Source organism: Hippocampus bargibanti, linkage group LG04 (genome assembly GCF_051943395.1).
Source record: "Hippocampus bargibanti isolate YZ-2025 linkage group LG04, ASM5194339v1, whole genome shotgun sequence".
Lineage (NCBI taxonomy): Eukaryota > Metazoa > Chordata > Actinopteri > Syngnathiformes > Syngnathidae > Hippocampus > Hippocampus bargibanti.
The window spans coordinates 1,688,043-1,710,579 of NC_142737.1; the positions used below are offsets into that span (position 1 = coordinate 1,688,043).

The following is a 22,537-nucleotide window of genomic DNA, read 5'->3' on the forward strand; positions in this document are numbered from 1 at the left end:
TTCAAAGCAAAAATGTCAAACGTTTTAATGTTTTGGTACGCATATGCGTTCCACTGAGTTTAGGGAGATGCTGATTGGCATGCTGCGACAATGCAGCGGTGCGAGACACAACATACACACAAATGAAAATGGAGGTGTGTGTTTGCGCGTGTGTGTGCGACAAAGGAATAAAGATGAAGGTGAAAATTTAAATTCAGGTATTTTCTTTGTGTGTCTTGTGAAATTCATATCAGGAGGCGTCATTACTCTCCATAGACAAGGAAAGGAAATAGAAGAAAAAATCATTTTAAGGCGCCGCACCACTGACTTGGCGCACCTCCGCTGCTAAGCGCCGAGCCTCAAATGAACTACAGTCTCGCTTCACAACCAAAAATTAAAACCCAAAATGTTGTTGTTGTTGTTGTTGTTGTTGTTGTTTTTTGCCTGGGTGTTCTGCCCCCATAACTGATGTAAGTTATTGTTTTTCATGAAGATCTGCACATGCACCAAAATCCTTGGGTACTACTAATGAATCTAGCCAGCTGGCTATCAAGCTTGCTAGCTTTCAAAATATTAGCTAGCTACTGTATCTACTCTATCTATCTAGTCAACTAGTTAGCTATCTATTGGCTAGCTATTAGCTATTGAATCTAGCTAGCTTTCTATCTATTAGCTAGCTATTAGTTTTGAATCTAGCTAGCTTTCTATCTATTAGCTAGCTACTGTATCTATCTATCTATCTATCTATCTATCTATCTATCTATCTATCTATCTATCTATCTATCTATCTATCTATCTATCTATCTAGTTAGCTAGCTATTAGCAAGTTATTAGCTAATAAATCTAGCTAGCTGGCTATCAAGTTAGCTATCTTTCTATCTATTAGCTGGCTACCGTATCTATCTCGCTATCTAGCTGTCTATTAGCTAGCTACTAGATATTGAACCTAGGTAGCTGCCTATCAAGCTACCTAGCTTTCTATCTATACGCTAGCTACTCTATCTATCTATCTATCTATCTATCTATCTATCTATCTATCTATCTATCTATCAATCTATTAGCTAACTAGCTCTCTATTTGAGTTACTTCCGGGTTGAGTGAACGCTGGCGCGTGTGCCTGCCACTGCCCACCCACAGAAAAAAAAAGTGACCTTGAGAGTTTTGAAAGGCGCTTAAAAATGATGATGATGATGATGATGATGATGATTATTATTATTATTATTATTATTATTATTATTATTATTATTACTATTACTATTATTATTATTATCATTATTATCATTATTATTATTATTATTCCTGTTAGATTAGGTTCTCCTATTTCCAAGGCCACCTCATATCAGCTCTTATTTTGAAGGCCACTTTAGACAGGATGTTTTGACAGGAAGTTAACACATCGCCATTTAGTTCAGTTTCATCGTCACATAGTTGCACTTTGTCCTTATCCTCCTCTTTGCTGCCTCATAGAACAATGGAGATAAAACAAAAAACATCTCACAGTCTCCATTTGCTGCACCTTGCCCTTAATTTCTTGTAGAATAAAATAGTGATGCTTAAACAACAAGGAACTTTTTGTGTGTAGTGTGATTTAGTCGGTTGCATGTGATATATACATTACAAGTCCCCCCCCCCCCCTCCCTTTTAAAGCCTCTGGTAACAAAAGATGCGCAAAGAGCGTGCCGATCTTCAAAATGGCAGCTTTGTTGACGCTGACCTGCGGCGTTGCTTTCATGTGTGATGATTGGTCGCCAACTTCACCTTTGGGGGGTGGGAGGTGCGCAGGTGCACTTGAAGCCATGAGGAGATGAAATAAGTGGAACTGGCCATGTGGGACTTGTTCTTCGTTAGCCTTTACTTCTTAAAGGACAACCGACGTCACGTTTTTGTTTCTTAACTGACATCAGAAAAAGGTTTTATAGCATCTAAAATACCCAATAAAAATGACTTAAAGTGTCCAAAATCTGCAAAAAATTGAGCTGCGAATTGGGCATTTTCAGAAAGTCCCGCCCCCAGTTCGTGACGTCGCGCCAAGACGTCTTGCATTGCTTGTGAATCAAAACAATGGCTTCAGATTGGGAGAATATGCTTTCTTGTTATACATCCAGTTATGAATATGATTCAAATAGTTCTGAAGAGGAAAGCATACATGTTTGCAATCAATTAAAGAAGTCCTTCCGTGTCATTTTGAGGCATCTGGACTGTAATGTAGCGTCCCAGAAAAGAGGCAGAAAATGGCGACCAAGCTCCCTGTGAGGAATTAATCAGCCCGTTTCCACAGGCTGATAAATTCCTTATATGGAGCTTGGTCGCCCTCTTCTGGCTCTTTTTGGTGCAACATGATGTTTTCAGACCAAACAAGCACAGCAAAATGCATTGACGTGATGGAAGGACTGCTACAATGTGTCCTTTTTTTTCGGTCTATACTATATATATCCCTACTGTCCAGACATGGACTCTGCTATGATTGGTACCTGCTCTCATGTTGGGGGGAAGCAGAGGACTACTCCCTGCGGCTCCACTGATTACTTCTATTGTCCTGACTGATTACTTCTATTGTCCTGCCTGAGTATGATTGGCCTGATTGCCCCATTTCCTCTGGTATCACCTCATCAGCATAACTAAGCCTATGTTGCCTAAGCAGTCTGTAGTATGAATGATCCAAATTGACCCTCACCCCACCATGGCGGTTTAGTGAAGGATTTTGCTCTTTTATGAAAATAGCTTCTTTTACTCCCCTTTTAAGCCTTACAGCAAGACTTTATTTCGCTGACGAAGCATCTTGGATAAGAAATGAAAGGTCCGACACTTTCAAAGAAATACAGATGACGGCTGAAGAAACCACTGAGACCTTACACAGGCCTAACAGCTTTTTGTTAGGATACAGTATGATTTCCTTTTGTTGTATACAAATTGTAAACACATATTTTTAATATAATTTATTTTGATTAACAATCAAGATCAATTTTTTGGGGGGGTTCATAATGGGATTTTAAACAGCCGATAACGATTCCGCGCGACACGTGAACCGAGTCAACGTCGAACCGATGGAGCGCGTCGCTTGTCGGCTCATTTGAGAAAATGTCATGACATTTTGACCGGATAGACGTTCTTCCTCCCTTCGCTCGTCAACCGGAAGACGTCCGCCTCATTTATCCTCGCATGCAAATGGCGCGTAGGCGGCGGCGGCGAGGAAGTCAAAACGCATCATCGACTCAAAATATTCACTCGACGTACGTGTCTATGTCATCCCGACATTAGAAGAACTACCGACGTGGCATAAAACTCGACAAAATGGAGAATCAACTTCATCGGATTTCGGAATCCATTCCAGGGCCTTCTAAAAAATGGCCGCATGATTTTTTTTTTTTTTTTTAAATCATGGAATAATAGAATGCCATGAAAATACAATAGTTTGATAGTCTGTGGGTCTGGGAACGGATTATTCTCGTTTTAATGGTTTCCTATGGGAAATTAATATTTGGGATACACACTTTTCGCCTTACACACTCTGATAACCAATTAAGTTCGTAAGCCAAGGTATCACTGTATTTCATTGTTTTTTGGACAGCCGCCCCCATTTCAAGCTCATATAACTCCTGACCCACACATTCGTACATGTGTGCCTTTAAGGGGCGTGGCCTAGAACAGTGGCTTCTATAACAGCTCTTTGTAAGTGCTTTCATTTTGTATTGGTGTGATTGAGTACAGGTAACATCCGACTTACGACCAGCTCGACTTACGACCACGACCTCCAGACCAGATTTTGTTAATGTTTATTCTACGCTTGGCACTGCTACGCGCTAGCAGATCGGCAACATGTACGACAATTTTGCCCAATAATAATAATAATAATAATAATAATAATAATAATAATAATCATAATAATAATATGTTTATTATTATTATTATTTCATTTATAAGCGCCTTTCAAAACTCTCAAGGTCACTTTACAGTCACAGGATCAGTTTTTCTGTGGGTGAGCAGCGGCAGCCACACGCACCAGCGTTCACTCAACCTGGACGTAACTCAAATAGATAGAAAGCTAGCTAGCTAGCTAATAGATACAGTAATAATAATAAATAATAATAATAATACGTTTATTATTATTATTATTTCATTTATAAACACCTTTCAAAACTATCAAGGTCACTTTACAGTCACAGGATCAGTTTTTTTTGTGGGTGAGCAGCGGCAGCCACAGGTGCCAGCGTTCACTCAACCTGATAGAAACCTGATAGAAAACTAGCTAATAGATACAATAATAATAATAATAATAATAATATTACATTTAATATTACTATTTCATTTATAAGCACCTTTCAAAATTCTCAAGGTCACTTGACAGTCACAGGATACAGTCGCTAAATAGATAGCTACCTAGCCAGCTAGATAGCTAGATATCTAAATAATAGCTTTAATATTATGATATATGTATTAATTTCTATTTTATTCTTATTTCTTATTTTTCTTAGAACAGTCAAAACCTCAGTGACAACATCTATTTTCCCCATTTTGGTACAATAATCAGAAACATGTTAAAAAAAAAAGTGAACCGACAATATTGGTGGAATACGGAACCTGTTTTGGCACTCATCACCCAGCAACACTTTTTTTTTTCTGGCAGGAAAATCATCCAAGTCCGCCACTCTGGCGCTCGCTCATACATAGGAATGACTCACTCACAGTGGAGGGGCGGGGGCGTGGAGTTTAGGTGTGAACATGCAAATGACAGGCGTGTGGGCCTTCTGGTTTCTCTGCGCTATGAATAAAACATGGCCGACTTGAAGCACTCCCGAGCATTCCGACAGCGTGCGCGTCTACTCTGTGATATTATGCGGATTGTTTAGACATTTTTACACTTCCTATTATGCTTTAATGACTCCGAGACAAAAAAAAAGTCTAATGGGGCTGACGTATGTGGTGGTCCAATTAAAAGGGTCACGTCAATATACAGTGAGACCTCAACTTACGAACTTAATTGGTTCCCAGGCAGAGTGTGTAAGGCGAAAAGTGTGTATCTCAAAAAAATAATTCCCATAGGAAACCATTAAAATGGGAATAATCCGTTCCCGGGTTTCCATAAAATATACTTTTCAACTAAATAAGCCTTAAAACTACACACAACATACCTTATTCTATGTATAATAAATGTGCTATTGTATTGTAATGAAAGAAATACACTGCATTGTATCATAAAGTCACTTTATTTACATTTTTGGCTTGATGGAATGGCGTTGGAGGTCGAAGGTCAAAGGGAATTGCTGTTTGGAAAGAGAGGCACATTACACGATCACTGTAATTAAAGAAATAAACTGTGCTGTAAAATTACCTTTTTGATGGTCGTTGATATTATTATATTATAATAGACTATATATTTATTATATTATAATAGATAGACTATATATTTATTATATGATATTGTATTATATTATTGGATTGGATTGGATTGGATTTGCCTTTATTAGTCTTGCAGTCTCGATATTATTATTAGTCTCGATATTATATTATATTATTTTTATTCTATTATTTTATATTATATATACACACATACATTTATATGATAATATGTAATAACAATAATTATATGTAATAAAAATAATGATATATTATATTAGATTAGATAGATTAGATATATATGTACAAATACAATTATATATATATATATATATATATATATATATATATATATATATATATATATATATATATATATATATATATATATATATATATATATATATATATATATACACAGTAAAGTCTCGTTATATCGATATTCTCGGGAGTCGGAAAAAATATCAATATAACCGGGACTATCGATATATCCGATCCTGCGCGCATGTAATTTTCTCCTTGCGTTCATAGAAATAGTATCGTAATAAGCGGTACTATCGATATAACCGATATCAATATAACAATACTTTACTATATATATATATATATATATATATATATATATATATATATATATATATATATATATATATATATATATATATATATATATACTGTGAAATATATTATAAATATATATAAATATATTTTCACCAAATTCACTACAGGGGTGAGGATTTTGAATGTAGCCATTCAGAAACCTCACTCCCGCTGTTATTTCAGTTTCAAGTCCACTTTTTATTGCTTTGTTTTTAAAGAAGTTGAAGTGAGAAATGGGGTGACATGTAGTCTTCAAATGGAACACTAGTTCTTCTCTAAACTTATCAGCAGCGGTGGTCCTCACTCCTTATCTGGAGTTATCCGGACCTCACAAAACAGGCGCGTGTGTGTGTGTGTGTGTGTGTGTGTGTGTGTGTGTGTGTGTGTGTGTGTGTGTGTGTGTGTGTGTGTGTGTGTGTGTGTGTGTACACGTGTGTAGCTGCCAGGGAGACGCAGGTGCTGTGTTTGGGGCACTGCGGCCCTCGGTGACTGTTGAAACCACCAAGGACCAAAAAGAACATTAAAAAAAACTCCTTTCTCTATTTATATTACTCCTCACTACCCCCAGCACTTTTTATTCCACTTAATTGTATTTGATTTAAAAAATAAGACTTTTTTTCTCTATTAATCTGGGACAGAGCTGAGCAGTGTCCCTGCACTGCCATCTAGTGGCCAGATTGATGCACTGCAGAAAGTTCCATGCTGTTCATAATAATAATAACACATTTAATTTCTAAACGCCTTTCAAAACTCTCAAGGACACTTTACAGTCACGGGATAAGAAGTTTTTCTTTGTGCAGGTGAGCAGCGGCAACCATTCGCGCCAGCGTTCACTCTACCCGGAAGTAACACAGCAGCAATGTTATGAAAGGAAAGGAAAGAAAGAAGTAGAAAGACAAAATACAGGAGCTGCTGCAAAGGCAGCCACTCTCGCGGCGCCATCTTGAGGTGATAAATAAAACAATAAATAATTGGTAAAATAGATAAATAAATGTTAAAACAGATAAATAAATACATGGTAAAATAGATACTTAAATTGGAAAATAAATACATGGTAAAATAAATAAATGGTAACATGATTAAATAAATGGTAAAATAACTACATAAATGGTAAGATAACTAAATAAATAGTAAAATTCATATGATGGATAGAATAATTAAGCGGTAAAATAATGAGTTACTCAGCATAAATAGTGCTTTGCTTTCAATAGGAGGATATGCGAGCGGACATGGAATGTTTGCATGTTTGTGTCATGAGCGTGTTGATTTGCGACATACGGGGCTTTTTCCGGCACCCGCGATAACTAATAAACGTACGTTTTAAATTGAAATAAAATATTGCACAATAGTTCGGTCGATCAAAACCTGACGCATGTTGGAAAACCTTTCATATTTTAAACATTTCTTCGTGGTCGTTGTCAATACGATAAATATTCACTCGATGGGGATTCAAATACTGCAGCTTGAGCGTGAAATTTTGCGACATACGCGGCTAGTTTCCGGGCACCCGCTGTAAATAGCAGCATCAGCCTTGTCGTAGCAAGCTAACGCGCGCATGCGTATAAACGATTGGCGACGTGAGCCGGAAGTGACGTTTACACACTCCCACTTCCGAGACGTTCACGGTCCAGTGTGGACGGACGTACTCATTCCGACAACAGTCGCGTCTACATGTCGCCGCCGATGCAGATCACACAGGCGTCTTAACCTGGCCTGCCACCGCCCACGAATGAAGGTAATTTCTCACAGCCTGGGCGTTTGTCGCTTGACGGCGCCATGTTGTCGACGCCGTCCCGGTGGTGCTTGTAGACGTGAAGCACTCACATGTCGCCTGTTTTGCTCGTTCATGGCTACCCGGCTGACTTTGTTTTATAACTTTAAAAAATAGTTTATTTTATTCTCTGACGTTTTTTTTCGACTCATGTAATTAAAAAGTCACTTGCCAGGATGGAGGGCGTGGCCATACCTGCCTTACCAGGTTAATAACAGCTGTTGCACAAGTGCGGGGGGGATAGCTATGTTTGGATCTTCCTGCGCATGCGCAATCGTACGTGCCTCAGCTGTTGCCGCAATTGACACGCCGCAAAGTTTCCATTAGCTCTTCCCCTTTTCTTTTTTTGCAACGTCCTTTCCAAATAACTCCTCGAGAGCGAATAGATGGCGTGCGCGAGGTGTCCCGCGCGTGCGTGTGTGTCAACAGGTTATGTAAGACTGCAAACCTTATCACCTGATGGCATGCACGACACTGTAACCACGGGGTGTACATTTATTTTTGTTGACGTTATGAAAACACGAAGGCACTTGAGACACTCAAATTGCTTTGCCAGATTAGTTTACTGAGAATAATAGATGTTTCTTTGTGACTACGGATTATTTATAATTCTATAGTGGGGTGAAATAATAATACATTTTATTTATAAGCGACTTTCAAAACTCTCAAGGACACTTTACAGTCACAGGATATGTTTTCTGTAAAAAAACTAAACAGCAAATAATATGAAAGGGTTTTGCTGTTTGACAAAAACCCTGATTATATTCGATGAATAGCTTTGATTGCCCCATTCACTCTGGGGTCACCTCAGCTAATGAGGATAACCCGCGGCGAGAAACCGTTTAGCAAAACTAGCCGTATACGAAGAGCAACTTTTGCTAACGTATTTCTTACGTCTTTCAGTGACTTGGTATGTTTTGGTACCCAGACCTGTTAGCGAGTGCTAACAGCTCTCACTTTTACCGGCATGTTTTTTTTTTTTTTTACCAGCCCCGTGCCGCTGCTCACCCACAGAAAAACTTATACCGTGACTGTAAAGTGACCTTGAGAGTTTTGAAAGGCAATTAGAAATGAAATGTATTATTATGATTACAGTTTATTTAATTACAATGCAATAGCACATTTATTATACGGAAAATAAGGTATATTTTCTGTAGTTTTAAGGCTTATTTAGTAGAAAATGTTTTTTTATGGGAACCTGGGAACGGATTGTTCTCATTTTTAATTGTTTGTTATGGGAAATAAATGTTTGGAAGATGAACTTTTCGCCTTACACGCACTTTCTGGGAACCAATGAAGTTCGTAAGCTGAGGTATCACTGTAAATTCAGGAATGGCAGCGAATGAGTGATTGATTATTTTACCCCTTTTTTATATTTTATTTTGAAATTAACAGATTGTGCGGTATGCCAAAGGACAAATATGATCCTCCGGATCCTCGCCGATGTTACACCATCATGTCAGCCGAGGACGCGGCCAACGGGAAGAAGTCTCAGTGGGCCGAGCTAGAAATTTCCGGTTGGTGGCATATTATAAAAAAACAAAAACAATCAATCAATGTTGATTTTCAGAGAGGTGTACTTGCTAGTTCTTAGCGTTAGCACCCTCAGTTTATGCTAGCGCCAATCCTGTGGAGAGTGACAACACACATGTGGGGGGTGTCACGAACAACGACCGGGATCACATGACCGGATTCTGTTTTTTTTTTTTCCCGGGAAGAGACGTTACTTGAACGCTGTCGCATGTGGCTGCCACTGCTCACCTGAAGAGAAAATATCCTATGACTGTAAAGTGTCCTTGAGAGTTTTGAAAGGCGCTTATAAATGAAATGTATTATTATTATTACTGTATCTATTAGCTAGCTAGCTAGATAGCTTACTATCTACTTGAGTTACTTCCGGGTTGAGTGAACGCTGGTGCGCGTGTCTGCCGCTGCTCACCCCCAGAAAAAAATATCCTGTAACTGTAAAATGTCCTTGAGAGTTTTGAACGGCGCTTATAAATGAAATGTACTATTATTAAAATGAAATGTACTATTATTATTACTGTATCTAATAGCTAGAAAGCTTTCTATCTATTTGAGTTACTTCTGAGCTGTCTATTAGCGATCTAAACACCAAAACATTTGAATGCAATTTGATTGACAGGGCGAGTGCGCAGTTTGAGCAGCTCGCTGTGGACGCTGAGCCACCTGACGGCGCTCCACGTCAACGACAACAACCTGACGTGTCTCCCGCCCGACATCGCCAAACTGCCTCGTCTGGCCTTCCTCAACCTGTCGTCCAATAAGCTTCGTAGCCTGCCGGCCGAATTGGGCAATATGGTCTCTCTCAGGTAGGTTGGGTGGGTGGTGTGGACGAAGCTGGAAATGGCAGCCGGCTTTTTTCCCCCTCTATTCCCCCGCCCCAAGTCTTCGGTTAAAGCTGCACGTGATTGGTCAAGATCAGTGGTCGAGGAGGGAGAGGACGTACGCAGCAGTGAGCGGGGGGGGAGGGGTTACAGAAACACACAAACACAAAAGGGAGACGACAGAGCTTGAAACCAAAAAAAGCAAAAGTGAAAAAAATGGTGAGAAAATGGATAGAAAACAGTGAAATTTGGACTCGTTTCAACCTTATTGATAGTTCAAAGGCAGAGTGTAGACTGCAAGGTTAATTAATGAAGTTTCTAGTGTGTCTGCCTGTTGCTGTTGCAATGTCACAATTTGGAAGATGTACAACCCAGAGCTCCTTGAGACACTTTATGCAAAAAGTTATCCATTCCATCAAGCCATCAACAGCCATCACAAAGGTCAATAAAACGACGTTATTATACAGTACAGTTTATTTCTTTAATTATAATACAATGGCACATTTATTATACATAAAATAAGGTATATTGTGTGTGGTTTGAAGACTGATTTAGTTTAAAATTATGTTTTATGGGGGCCTGGGAACGGATTATTCTCATTTTAATGGTTTCCTATGGGAAATTAATGTTTGGAATACACACTTTACGCCTTACACACACTTTCTGGGAACCATTTAAGTTCGTAAGCTAAGGTATAACTGTACCACACGCCAGCGGAAATAACTCAAATAGATAGAAAGCTAGCTAGCGAATAGATGTCTGATAGCTAGCTAATAGATAGCTAATAGATGTCTAATAGCTAGCGAATCGATAGCTAATTCCTTTCATCACTTTGCTGCTGTGAAATGTAAATTTCTCCACTGTGAGACTAATAAAGGCATATCCAATCCAATCCAATACCTATTGAATAAATAGCTAATACCTAGCGGACGCACACGCCCACACTTCCTTTTCACCAATCACCGATCCGCGTAATAATAATAATAATAATATTTTTCATTTCTAAGCGCCTTTCAAAACTCTCAAGGTCACTTTACAGTCACAGGATCAGTTTTTCTGTGGGTGAGCCACACGCGCCACGTTGACTTAACCCGGAATAACTCAAATAGATAGGTTAGCTCGCTAGCTAGCGAATCGATAACTAATAGATAGCTAGCTAGCTAGTGAGATCGCAAATAGTTAAATCCAGCCCTTAAAATGATATTCTTGTCGCAACATGAAATTCAGTATTCATGTTTTTGTTATTGCCCCCCGCCCCTCCCCCACCAGGGAACTGCTTTTAAACAACAATCTTTTACGAGTTCTGCCTTACGAACTTGGGAAGCTTTTCCAGTTACAAACGCTGGGACTGAAAGGTGAGACGCTAACGCCGAAAGAAAAGAAAAAAAAGTCGTTTTGGATGTGGCTGACCGACGACGACGCCATCGTCGTCGTTTGTTTTTGTTGTTATGGTTGCAGGAAATCCTCTTTCGCAAGACATCCTCAACTTGTATCAAGAACCGGACGGAACGCGAAAGCTTTTAAACTACATGCTTGACAATCTAGCCGGTAAACACAATAAGCTAACGTTGGCGTATTTCTTTATTTTTTGGGGGGGAGGCGTTAGTTTCATAAACATGTATTGACTGATTTAATTTAAAGGACAACCGACACCATTTTTTTGTTTCCGAACTGACATCAGAAAACCGTTTTATCGCAACTAAAATAGCCAAAACACGCAGGCTGATATTTTTAGTCAAATGAAAAACACCAATAAAAATGACTTAATGTGTCCAAGAACGACTTCAAAATGAAACCGGAAGTGGCCAGTTTCAGAAGGTCCCGCCCCCTTGTTCGTGACGTCACGCCAAGACGTCTTGCCTTGCTCGAGAATAAAAACAATGGCTTCAGATTCAGAGAAGATGCTTTCTTGTTACTCATCCAGTTATGAATATGATTCAAATAGTTCTGAAGAGGAAAGCATACATGTTTGCAATCGATTAAAGGAGTCCTTCCATATCAATTCGAGCCGTCAATGACAGCAATGTAGCACCCAGAAAATGCAGAAGATGGCGCCCAAGCCATAGATTGAAAGCTAGCTAGTCAGCTAATAGATAGCTAATAGATATCCAACAGATAGATAGTTAGATAGCTAGCCACTTAGATAGCTAATACCCAGCTAGCTAGATAGTTAGTTAGCTAATACATTGAGCCAGCGTTCACTCAACCCAGAAGTAAATAGATAGAAAGCTAGCCAGCTAATAGATAGCTAACAGATAGCCAACGGATAGATAGTTAGATAGCTAGCCACTTAGATAGCTAGATAGCTAATAGCCAGCTAGCTAGATAGTTAGTTAGCTCATACATTGAACCAGCGTTCACTCAACCCGGAAGTAAATAGATAGAAAGCTAGCTAGCCAGCTAATGGATAGCTAACAGATAGATAGTTAGATAGCTAATAGCCAGCTAGCTAGATAGTTAGTTAGCTTATACATTGAACCAGCGTTCACTCAACCCTGCACTGCGAGACTACTAATAAAGGCAAATCCAGTCCACACCCGGAAGTATATCGATAGAAAGCTAGCTAGCCAGCTAATAGATATCCAACAGATAGCCAGCTAGCTAGATAGTTAGTTAGCAATACATTGAGCCAGCGTTCACTCGACTCGGAAGTAACATAAAGTTAAATACATGTATATATATACATACAATAACATGTAATTAATATTATATATATATATATATATACATGTGTATATTTTAGTATATGTAGGTATATACTGTATATATTCATTAGCAATGTCTGAAATAACGTCTGCCCGGACGCCCAGGACGTGCAACTTTTACGTCGGGCGTACAAATTACAAAACAGGCAACTTTATGGCGGGGCAGGCAACTTTTCAGAGTTTTCTGCCCCAGTGTCCGCTAACTTTTTGTCATGAGTTTCAGACACTGTTATTATACGTATATTAAAAGTTTTAAAGATTAATTATATATTTATGTATTTACACATGTTTATATACAGTGAGACCTCAACTTACAAACTTTTTGTCTTACAAACATCAAATTTCTGAAAATTAAACCTTATCATAAGCACTATTTTCATAATACACACCCACCACGGCTGGCGGAGTGATTTTCGGCGGAAGCACACGACCGAACAGCACCAGAGGTTAAGTTACCAACAGTCCTTATTAGGGTGACTCTCCTTCCATAAGCCATCAACGACCATCAAAAAGGTAAATAAAACTTTATTTTACAACACAGTTTAATTTAATTACAGTCGTCATGTAATGCGCCTCTCTTTCCAAACAGCAATTCCCTTTGACCTTCGACCTCCAACGCCAAGTGACTTTATGATACAATGCAGTGCATTTCTTTCATTACAATACAATAGCACATTTATAATACATAGAATAAGGTATGTTGTGTGTAGTTTTAAGGCTTATTTAGTTGAAAATTATATTTTATGGAAACCCGGGAACGGATTATTCCCATTTTAATGGTTTCCTATGGGAATTATTTTTTTTGAGATACACACTTTTCGCCTTACACACTCTGTCTGGGAACCAATTAAATTCCTAAGTTGAGGTCTCACTGTACATACAATACAACGTAATTAATATTATATATATACATGTGTATATTTTAATACATGTATTTGTACTGTATATAAATTTTTTTAATACCCAAGTATAAAAACGCTATAACAATTATCTATAAAAAAAACTGCATATCTTCAAAATATTTTTATTCTATACCAACTAATCAGATATTACTCCCCACTTTGTTTTTCTTCTTCCCCAAATCAAACATTGTTCTCCAAAACTCCGACTGGGACGACGACCCCCACTTTGGACTTTGCTGGTTTCCTCGTCGTCACCCTTGGCAGTGCATCCTGAGCAACTCCCCCAAAGGCCGTGGATCTCCCTCCAAGAACGGAACACGTCGGTCCCCACAGGTTAGATGCCCGACACCCAAAAGCCTTGATACCTTGGCTTACGAACAGAGTGTGTAAGGCGAAAAGTGTGTATCCCGAAACTTACTTTCCTATAGGAAACCATTAAAATGAGAATAATCCGTTCCCAGGTCCCCATAAAACATAATTTTCTACTTTTCCAAGCCTTAAAACTACACAAAATATGCCGTATTTTATGTATAATAAATGTGCTTAGGTATTATAATTAAAGAAATAAACTGTACTGTATAATAAAGTTGTTTTATTGACCTTTGTGAGGTCATTTATGGCTTGATGAAATTGAAGTGGCCGCTTTCATCAGCATTCAACACTTAGTTAAGTTCATCCTGTCTACTTGATATCTAATTTATAACAGATTCTTTTCTTACAGACAGTGTTTTTTAGGTGTTCAATTTCCTGACACGTATCAGCGTATACTTCCGCCTTCGTCAAAGTTTCACGGATGTTGTTGTGACGCGCCTTTTTCAGCTGATGTTACTATGAGGGCGTGACCTACCTGTCAGATCTGACAGGCAAGTCACGCCCCCCGCTGACACTCTGACGAAGGCGAAAGTATACGCCGAAACATGTCAGGTAATTGAACACCTAAAAAACACTGTAAGAAAAGAATCTGTTGTAAATTAGCATGAAACACTTGTACGTAGCCTTCTTCTTTCACCATCTTGAGGAACGATCCCTTGTAGGTGCTTTCTCTGCCATCATTTTACCTTGTTCCTCATCAATTGTGTTCTGTTTAGATGGGTTGATAGCTTTTTGCATCAAGTGTACAGATGGCGTGTGTGGGTTATTTGTGGAGCCTGATTGATGGGATATTTTAACCTTGCAGTCTATATTCTGCCTTTGAGCCCTCTAGAACAGGGGTGTCAAAGTCATTTTTTTGCCGCGGGCCACATTGTAGTTATGGTTTCCTCTCGAGGGCCGTTATGAATTTGGGGAACCCATTCGAATGTTTAAATTCCTTCAAATATTACATATAGAGCACACAGCAAATTAATGAATAACTCGTTTTCAAATCTGAAGTCAAGAATAATGACTTTTATTGTGGTTGACATCCAAAAATATGACATTTTGGCTCAGATTTTAGCAATCATCGTGGAATTTAACAAGTTTGATTTGCTCTCGCGGGCCGAAAAAAATAATGTGGCGGGCCGGATTTGGCCCGCGGGCCTTGACTTTGACACCTGTGCTCTAGAAAGTTGAAACGAGTCTAAATTTCACTGTTTTCTATCCATTTCCTCACTCTGTCTCTCTGTCGTCTGCCTGTCGCTTTAATGTTCTTGACCAATCAGGTGGCTTTAACCGAAGACTGGGGGTGGGGAATAGAGGACAAAAAAATGTCGGCTGCCATTTTCTTGTCAGGAGAACGGGCTCGTTCACGAACGACACATCACTCATTGTGGCAGCTTCGTGTGTATCCCGAAAAATAGTTTGTATGCCAAGGTAAAATGTTCATAAATTTAACATTCGTAAACCGAAGAGTTCGTAAGCCAAGGGGTTCGTAAACCGAGGTATCACTGTATTTTTATTTATTGATGTATTTATTTTTCAATTTATTTTTAGCCGCCTTCACCGTCATGTGCTACAACGTGCTGTGCGACAAGTACGCCACGCGGCAGCTGTACGGCTACTGCCCCTCGTGGGCGCTCAGCTGGGACTACCGCAAGAAGGGCATCATGGAGGAGATCAACGGCTGCGACGCCGACATCGTCAGCTTGCAGGTGAGCCATTTGCAATTTATCCCAATGAAATAAGTCCTGATGTCCATCCGTCTGTCCAGGAGGTGGAAACGGAGCAGTACTACGCCTTCTTCCTGGAAACGCTGAAATCACGAGGCTACGACGGCTATTTTTGCCCCAAATCCCGAGCCAAGCTGGTGTCGGAACAGGAGAGGAAGCACGTGGACGGTTGCGCCGTTTTCTTCAAGACGGATAAGTGAGTGTTGGCATGTTGCCCCCCACCCCCACTTTCTAATAATAATCATAATAATACATTTCATTTATAAGCGCCTTTCAAAACTCAAGGTCGTTTTACAGTCACAGGATAACGTTTTTCTGTGGGTGAGCAGCAGCAGCCACAAGCTCAAATAGATAGAAAGCTAGCTAGCTAATGGATAGCAAAATAAATAACGAATAGTTAGCCAGATAGCCAATAGCTAGCCAGCTCGACAGTTTACAGCCAGTCAGCTAGACAGCTAATAGCAAGCCAGCTAATTGATAGAAAATAAATAGCGAATAGATAGCCAGATAGCCAACAGATAGACAGCTTATAGCTAGACAGCTAATAGCTAGATAGCTAATGGATAGCAAATGGATAGCAAATACATAGCCAATAGTTAGCCAGATAACCAACAGCTAGCCAGCCCAGACAGTTTACAGCCAGCTTAGACAGCTAAGAGCTACATCGCTAGCTAATGGATAGCAAATAAATAGCTAACAGTTAGCCAGATAGCCGACAGTTTACAGCCAGTCAGCTAGACAGCTAATAGCTAGCTAGCTAGCTAGCTAATGGATAGCTAACAAATAGCTAATAGATAGTCAGCTAGACAGCTTAGAGCTAGACAGCTAATGGATAGCTAATAAATAGCTAATAGATAGCCAGATAGCTAGACAGCTAAGAGCCAGTCAGCTAGACAGTGTAGTAATGTATTTAATAATAATAATAATAATAATAATAATTTGATTTATATGCGCCTTTCAAAACTCTCAAGGTCACTTTACAATCACGGGATAGGTTTTCTGTGGGTGAGCAGCGGCAGCTATATGCGACAGTGTTCACGAGCTAGATAGCCGGCCAGGGAGCTAGATAGCAAATAGCTAGCTAGTGAGATAGCCAGCTAGTTAGCCGGATAGCTCGATCAATAAATATTGCAATAATCATTCCCCAGGGGCAGCGAATCAATCATTTTCTCAATGATTTCGTACACCGAACGTTATCCCGTTGATTAGCAACGACGATTGCTGCTCGGCAGGTTTACTTTGGTCCAGAAACACACGGTGGAGTTCAACCAGGTGGCCTTGGCCAACTCGGAAGGGTCGGAGGTGATGCTCAACAGGGTGATGACCAAGGACAACATCGGCGTGGCCGTCCTGCTGGAGGTCAACGGGTGCTTGTTCAACGGGGGTGAGGAGGACGGACAGACGGACGGACGCAACCGCCTTCACTTCCTTTTCACCAATCGCCGTTTGAATAATAGCAATAATAATACATTTCATTTCTAAGCGCTTTTCAAAACAAAAAAAAAAGGTCACTCTACAGTCACAGGATTTTTTTTTTCTGTGGGTGAGCCGCGGCAGCCACACACACGCCAGCGTTCACTCAACCCGGAAGTAACTCAAATAGATAGAAAGCTAGCTAGATGTCTAATGGCTAGCGAATAGATAGCTAATAGATAGCGAATTGATTGCTAATAGCTAGCGAATCGATAGCTAATACCTTGTGAAGAGATAGCTAATACCTAGCGGACGCACCCGCCCTCACTTCCTTTTCACCAATCGCCGATCCGCGTTTTAATAATAATACATTTCATTTCTAAGCACCTTTCAAAATTCTCAAGGTCACTTTACAGTCACAGGATAAGTTTTTTTGTCTGTGGGTGAGCAGCAGCCACACGCGTCAGCATTCACTCAACCCAGAAGTAACTCAAATAGATAGAGAGCTAGGTAGCTAGCGAATAGATAGCAAACAGATAGATAATAGATAGCAAATCGATAGCGAGTCGATAGCTAATACCTAGCGAATAGATAGCTAATACCTAGCAAATAGATAGCTAATACCTAGCAAATAGCTAGCTAGTTATATAGCTAATATATATAGTAGCTCGCTAAATAGCTAGATAGCTATTATATAGCTAGATTTGGACTTTGGATCTTGTCTGCGTTCAGGCGCCAAGGCCGCGACGGCAGCGAGGGCGCTAGTGCTAGTGGCTAACGCTCACATGCACTGGGACCCCGAATACTCGGACGTCAAGCTAATCCAGACCGTCATGTTCCTGTCGGAGCTGAAAAGCATCGCCGAGAGGGCGGCGGGACAAGCGGACGCCTCCGCCATCCCCATCGTGCTGTGCGCCGATCTCAACTCGCTGCCCGACTCGGGTGAGAGTTCCCGTCTGCGTCATTTTTTTGGTTTTATTTTTGTTTATTTATGTATTTATTTATTTTTACGTAGGTCACTCAAAGACGTTTTTAGGTTGCGAGAGCAATAGATAGCCAGATAGCCAACAGCTAGGCAGCTAGATAGATTATAGCCAGCCAGCAAGACAGCTAATAGCTAGCCAGCTAGCTAATGGATAGCTAATAGTTAGCCACATAACCAACTGCTAGTCAGCGAGACAGCTTACAGCCAGTCAGCTAGACATGTAATAGTTACATAGCTAGCTAATGGATTGCAAATAAATAGCTAATAGTTAGCCAGATAGCCAACAGCTAGACAGTTTACAGCCAACCATCTAGACAGCTAATGGATAGCTAATGGATAGCTAATAAGTAGCTAATAGAAAGCCAAAAACACGTTTTTAGCTAGCGAGAGCAAAGCGGGAAGGCCAAGTTGACATTAGACAATTCAGAATATTATTGTTTAAAAAAATGCAACCTCGCTAGCTAGATAGATAGATAAATAATGACCTAGCTAGCTAGCTAGATAGCTAGATAGAGGACGGGGAATAAAGGACAAAAACAAGCCGGCTGCCATTTTCTTGTGAGGAGAACGGGCTCGTTCGCGAACGACACAGCACTCATTGTGGCAGCTCCGTGTGTATCCTGAAAAATAGTTTGTATGCCAAGGTAAAATTTTCATAAATGGAACGTACGTAAACCGAAAAGTTCGTAAGCCAAGGGGTTCGTAAACCGAGGTTTCACTGTAGTCAGATTTTAATGATAATTTTTTTTTCAAGAAAAAATGGCTGAAAAATGGGGCTATGCTGCTTCCTCATGCGTTCGGGAAATCGAACTGTCAAATTGTGGGTAGAGAAAAAAAAAAGTTAAAATTGCTAATTTCCCCTTTGTGCCACGCAGGCGTGGTGGAGTACCTGAGCAACGGCGGCGTGGCCGACAACCACAAAGATTTCAAGGAGCTGCGCTACAACGACTGCCTCAGCAACTTCAGTTGCAGCAACGACGCTAGCGGCGGCAACGGGGGCGACGGCGGCAGCGTCACGCACAGTTTCCAGCTCAAAAGCGCCTACGACAGCCACGTCATGCCTTACACCAACTACACGTACGACTTCAAGGTGGGGACGTCTTTCCGTCAACATTTGCTGCTGCCGTCAAAATTGATATAAAGGACAACCGACACCTCCGGACAAGTTGCGTCCATAATTTGTAAAATGGCTTCAAATGACTTCTACTGAGCGCATTTGACAAAGATTCCCCGACATGTAGCTATATTTACGTTTTAAGACTCGCGCTGAATATTCCGGAAGTCTTGTTTTTGAGTTGTAGACGAGTCCGTACGTGACGTCACTGAAGGAACGCCCCTGACCGAAAAAAAAGACACATTGGCCAGCTTGCTAACTAGCTAGATAGCCAACTAGATATATAGCTAGATAGCCAGCTAGATATCCAACCAGACAGCTAATAGACAGCAAACAGATCGCTAGCTAGGTCGCCAGCTAGATAGCCAGCTAGATAGCCACCTAGGTCACCAGCTAGATAGCCAGCTAGGTCACCAGCTAGCTAGCCAGCTAGGTCACCAGCTAGATAGCCAGCTAGGTCACCAGCTAGATAGCCAGCTAGCTAGCTAGCTAGCCAGCTAGATATCTAGATAGCCAGCTAGATATCCAGCCAGACAGCTAATAGACAGCAAACAGATCGCTAGCTAGGTCACCAGCTAGATAGCCAGCTAGATAGCCACCTAGGTCACCAGCTAGATAGCCAGCTAGGTCACAAGCTAGATAGCTAGCTAGCTAGCTAGCCAGCTAGATAGCTAACTAGATAGCCAGCTAGATATCCAGCCAGACAGCTAATAGACAGCAAACAGATCGCTAGCTAGGTCGCCAGCTAGGTCACCAGCTAGATAGCTAGCTAAGCAAAATCCAAGGGCAGGGAAAAACTATTTCGGCAGAATTAAAACTAACTAATATGACGCCCCCCCCTCCCCCCTTTTCCTTCCCCTAATAGGGCGTCATCGACTACATCTTCTTCTCTCGCACGCACATGAGCGCGCTAGGCGTGTTGGGCCCGCTGGACGCCAACTGGCTTAGCGACAACAACCTGACGGGCTGCCCGCACCCCCACGTCCCCTCGGACCACTTTTCCTTGCTGGCCCAGCTGGAGTTGCGACCTGCGCCGCCCGCTGCCTCCTCCACCTCGTCCACGCCGTCCCCCCGCCAGCTCAACGGCCTCCACTCGGGCCCCCGTCCACAGGTAGTGCTGCTTTAGCAAAGCGGAAGAAGACATTTTTTTAACAGCCATCTAAAAGGACGTTGGACAGTTTCATATCAAGTCTTTGCCTGATGTTGCACACTGACATTTTTTTTTTCTTCGATGTTTCACCTCAAATATAGCTAGATAGCTAATAGATAGCTAGCCAGCTAGACGATATGGCTAGCTAAAGATCTTTTTATCTAGCTTTTGTAGCGCTAGCTAGCTAGATATCTATATTTATAATAATAATAATTATAATAATAATAATAATACATTTCATTTATAAGCGCCTTTCAAAAGTCTCACGGTCACTTTACTGTCAAAGGATTTTTTTTTTTTTTTTATGCGGGTGAGTAGTGGCAGCCACACGCGCCAGCGTTCACTCAACCCGGAACTAACTCAAATAGATAGAAAGCTAGCCAGCTAGCTTAAAGATAGCCAATAGCCAGCGAGCTAGATAGCTTGCCAGCGATCTAGATAGCTATATAGCTAGCCAGATAGACAATATGGCTACCTAGAGATCTTTTTAGCTAGCTTTTGTAGCACTAGCTAGCTAGATATCTATATTTGTTTATCTATAATAATAATAATAATAATAATAATAATACATTTCATTTATAATCGCCTTTCAAAAGTCTCAAAGTCACAGGACACATATTTTTGTGGGTGAGCAGCGGCAGCCACATGCGCCAGGGTTCACTCAACCATATATCAAGCCTTTTGCCTGATGTTGCACGGCGACATTTTTTCTCCCTATTTTTTTCTCCTCATCAAAGCTCCAAACCAAAACGATGCCACCGTGACCTCAGTAGCGTTTTGGGGAACGTAGTTTCTTGACATACACGCGATATCAGTCGCTAGACTTTCAGAATAAAACACAACAGGTGGTGAATGTACAAAACCAAGTGGAGCGTAAAAAAAGCCTGATTATTATGGACTATGCGGCGGATATAAAATATCCACAAATGTTCAAATAGCAATTTTTTTTGGTGATACACTAAAATATTGGATTCTTAACTTTTTTGCACTTTTAATGTGATAGGACCAACTTTCACATCCCTTCTCAAAAATATTTTGGTGCATTTGAACAAAAGGTGCGTACACTTTTTTTTATCCGCTGTAAAAAGTGACAGGATTTTCCCCCCCCTCCCCAAGGAAAAAGTTTCAAAGTGAAGAAATTAAGTCGCTTTCAGCGAGACGGAAGATATTACGCAATGAAGTACGATTGAATAAATTACATTGTTACAGACTTAAGGTCAATGGAATGATTATTCAGAGTAAAGTCCTTATTAGGAGAAGAATCTTGTTTTTTTTAACAGTGAATAAAATGATGACGTTTGTAATGTTACAAAAGCAGAGCTGTATTTTTTGATCAAGAAGTCAAAGTTACGAAGAAAAAAAAAGTCACAACAATATAAAGGATAAAATGTTTCTATTTTTTTTCCGAGAATAAGTTGTGCTGTTACTGGTAAAATTGCAATCTTTTTCTTGGAAATAACTTTTTCTCACGTTACACTTTTTAAAAATCATTTCAGATGTTGTCATGATTGCACCAGTTGTATTCTTGTCTTAAGTTCTGTTATTTCCGGACAGTACCTGAATGTGTCTCATAGTTTTTACATTAAGCCAAATGTGAAGTCAAGGGTGAAGTTGCGTTCACAAGCACAGCATTGGGTCGAACTTTGTCTTTGGTATAAAGAAACGACAGTCTTGATGGCACTTTTGTTTTCTTGGTTTCATAAAACCACTGCCACTGTGTCAATGCTTGCTTTTGGAAAGTATTTGACATATTTCCATACATATTTCTTCACCAGGATATGTTGGAAAATATCGAACAACACACAAACGTTTTACAGCAAAAAAATAAAAATAAATAAACGTGTGACTGCACTCGGTCAATATAATTATTTGTCTGTTGTCTTCTTTGTAAATGATTCATGTATAATTACATGGTCCGTTCATTTTTTGTCTTAAGTTTATTTATTAATGTTTATATTTTCGAATGGACGGAGAGGAAATAGTAGGGGCGGGTCTAAAAATGTGATTGGCTAATTCATACGAGAACTCCCACGTGAACAACATTACGATGCACAGCCTTGCATTCATATGAACGACGATTTACGACGGTTGAAAATAATGAAATCTAAAGTGTTAGTAAGACGCACGCTGACAATAGATGTCCGTATTG

The 22,537-nt window shown here is 40.2% G+C and overlaps 1 protein-coding gene across 2 annotated transcripts; it reads left to right on the top strand.

Moving 5' to 3' along the window:
- Positions 1–7,520: 7,520 nt before the first annotated feature.
- Positions 7,521–22,253, top strand: cnot6l (CCR4-NOT transcription complex subunit 6 like). 2 transcript variants are annotated; one of them, XM_088993482.1, is made up of 12 exons: positions 7,521–7,648; positions 9,080–9,201; positions 9,831–10,017; positions 11,302–11,387; positions 11,491–11,580; positions 13,904–13,972; positions 15,551–15,708; positions 15,768–15,922; positions 16,959–17,110; positions 17,872–18,081; positions 19,000–19,214; positions 20,104–22,253. In XM_088993482.1, exons 2-12 carry the CDS (start codon positions 9,090–9,092, stop codon positions 20,362–20,364), a joined length of 1,695 nt encoding a protein of 564 aa, XP_088849608.1. In that variant the 5' UTR covers positions 7,521–7,648; positions 9,080–9,089; the 3' UTR covers positions 20,365–22,253. The 2 variants fall into 2 exon arrangements, with proteins under 2 accessions (XP_088849608.1, XP_088849609.1); XM_088993483.1 differs by having other exon boundaries at positions 7,527–7,648; positions 9,073–9,201.
- The last annotated feature ends 284 nt before the right edge of the window (positions 22,254–22,537 follow it).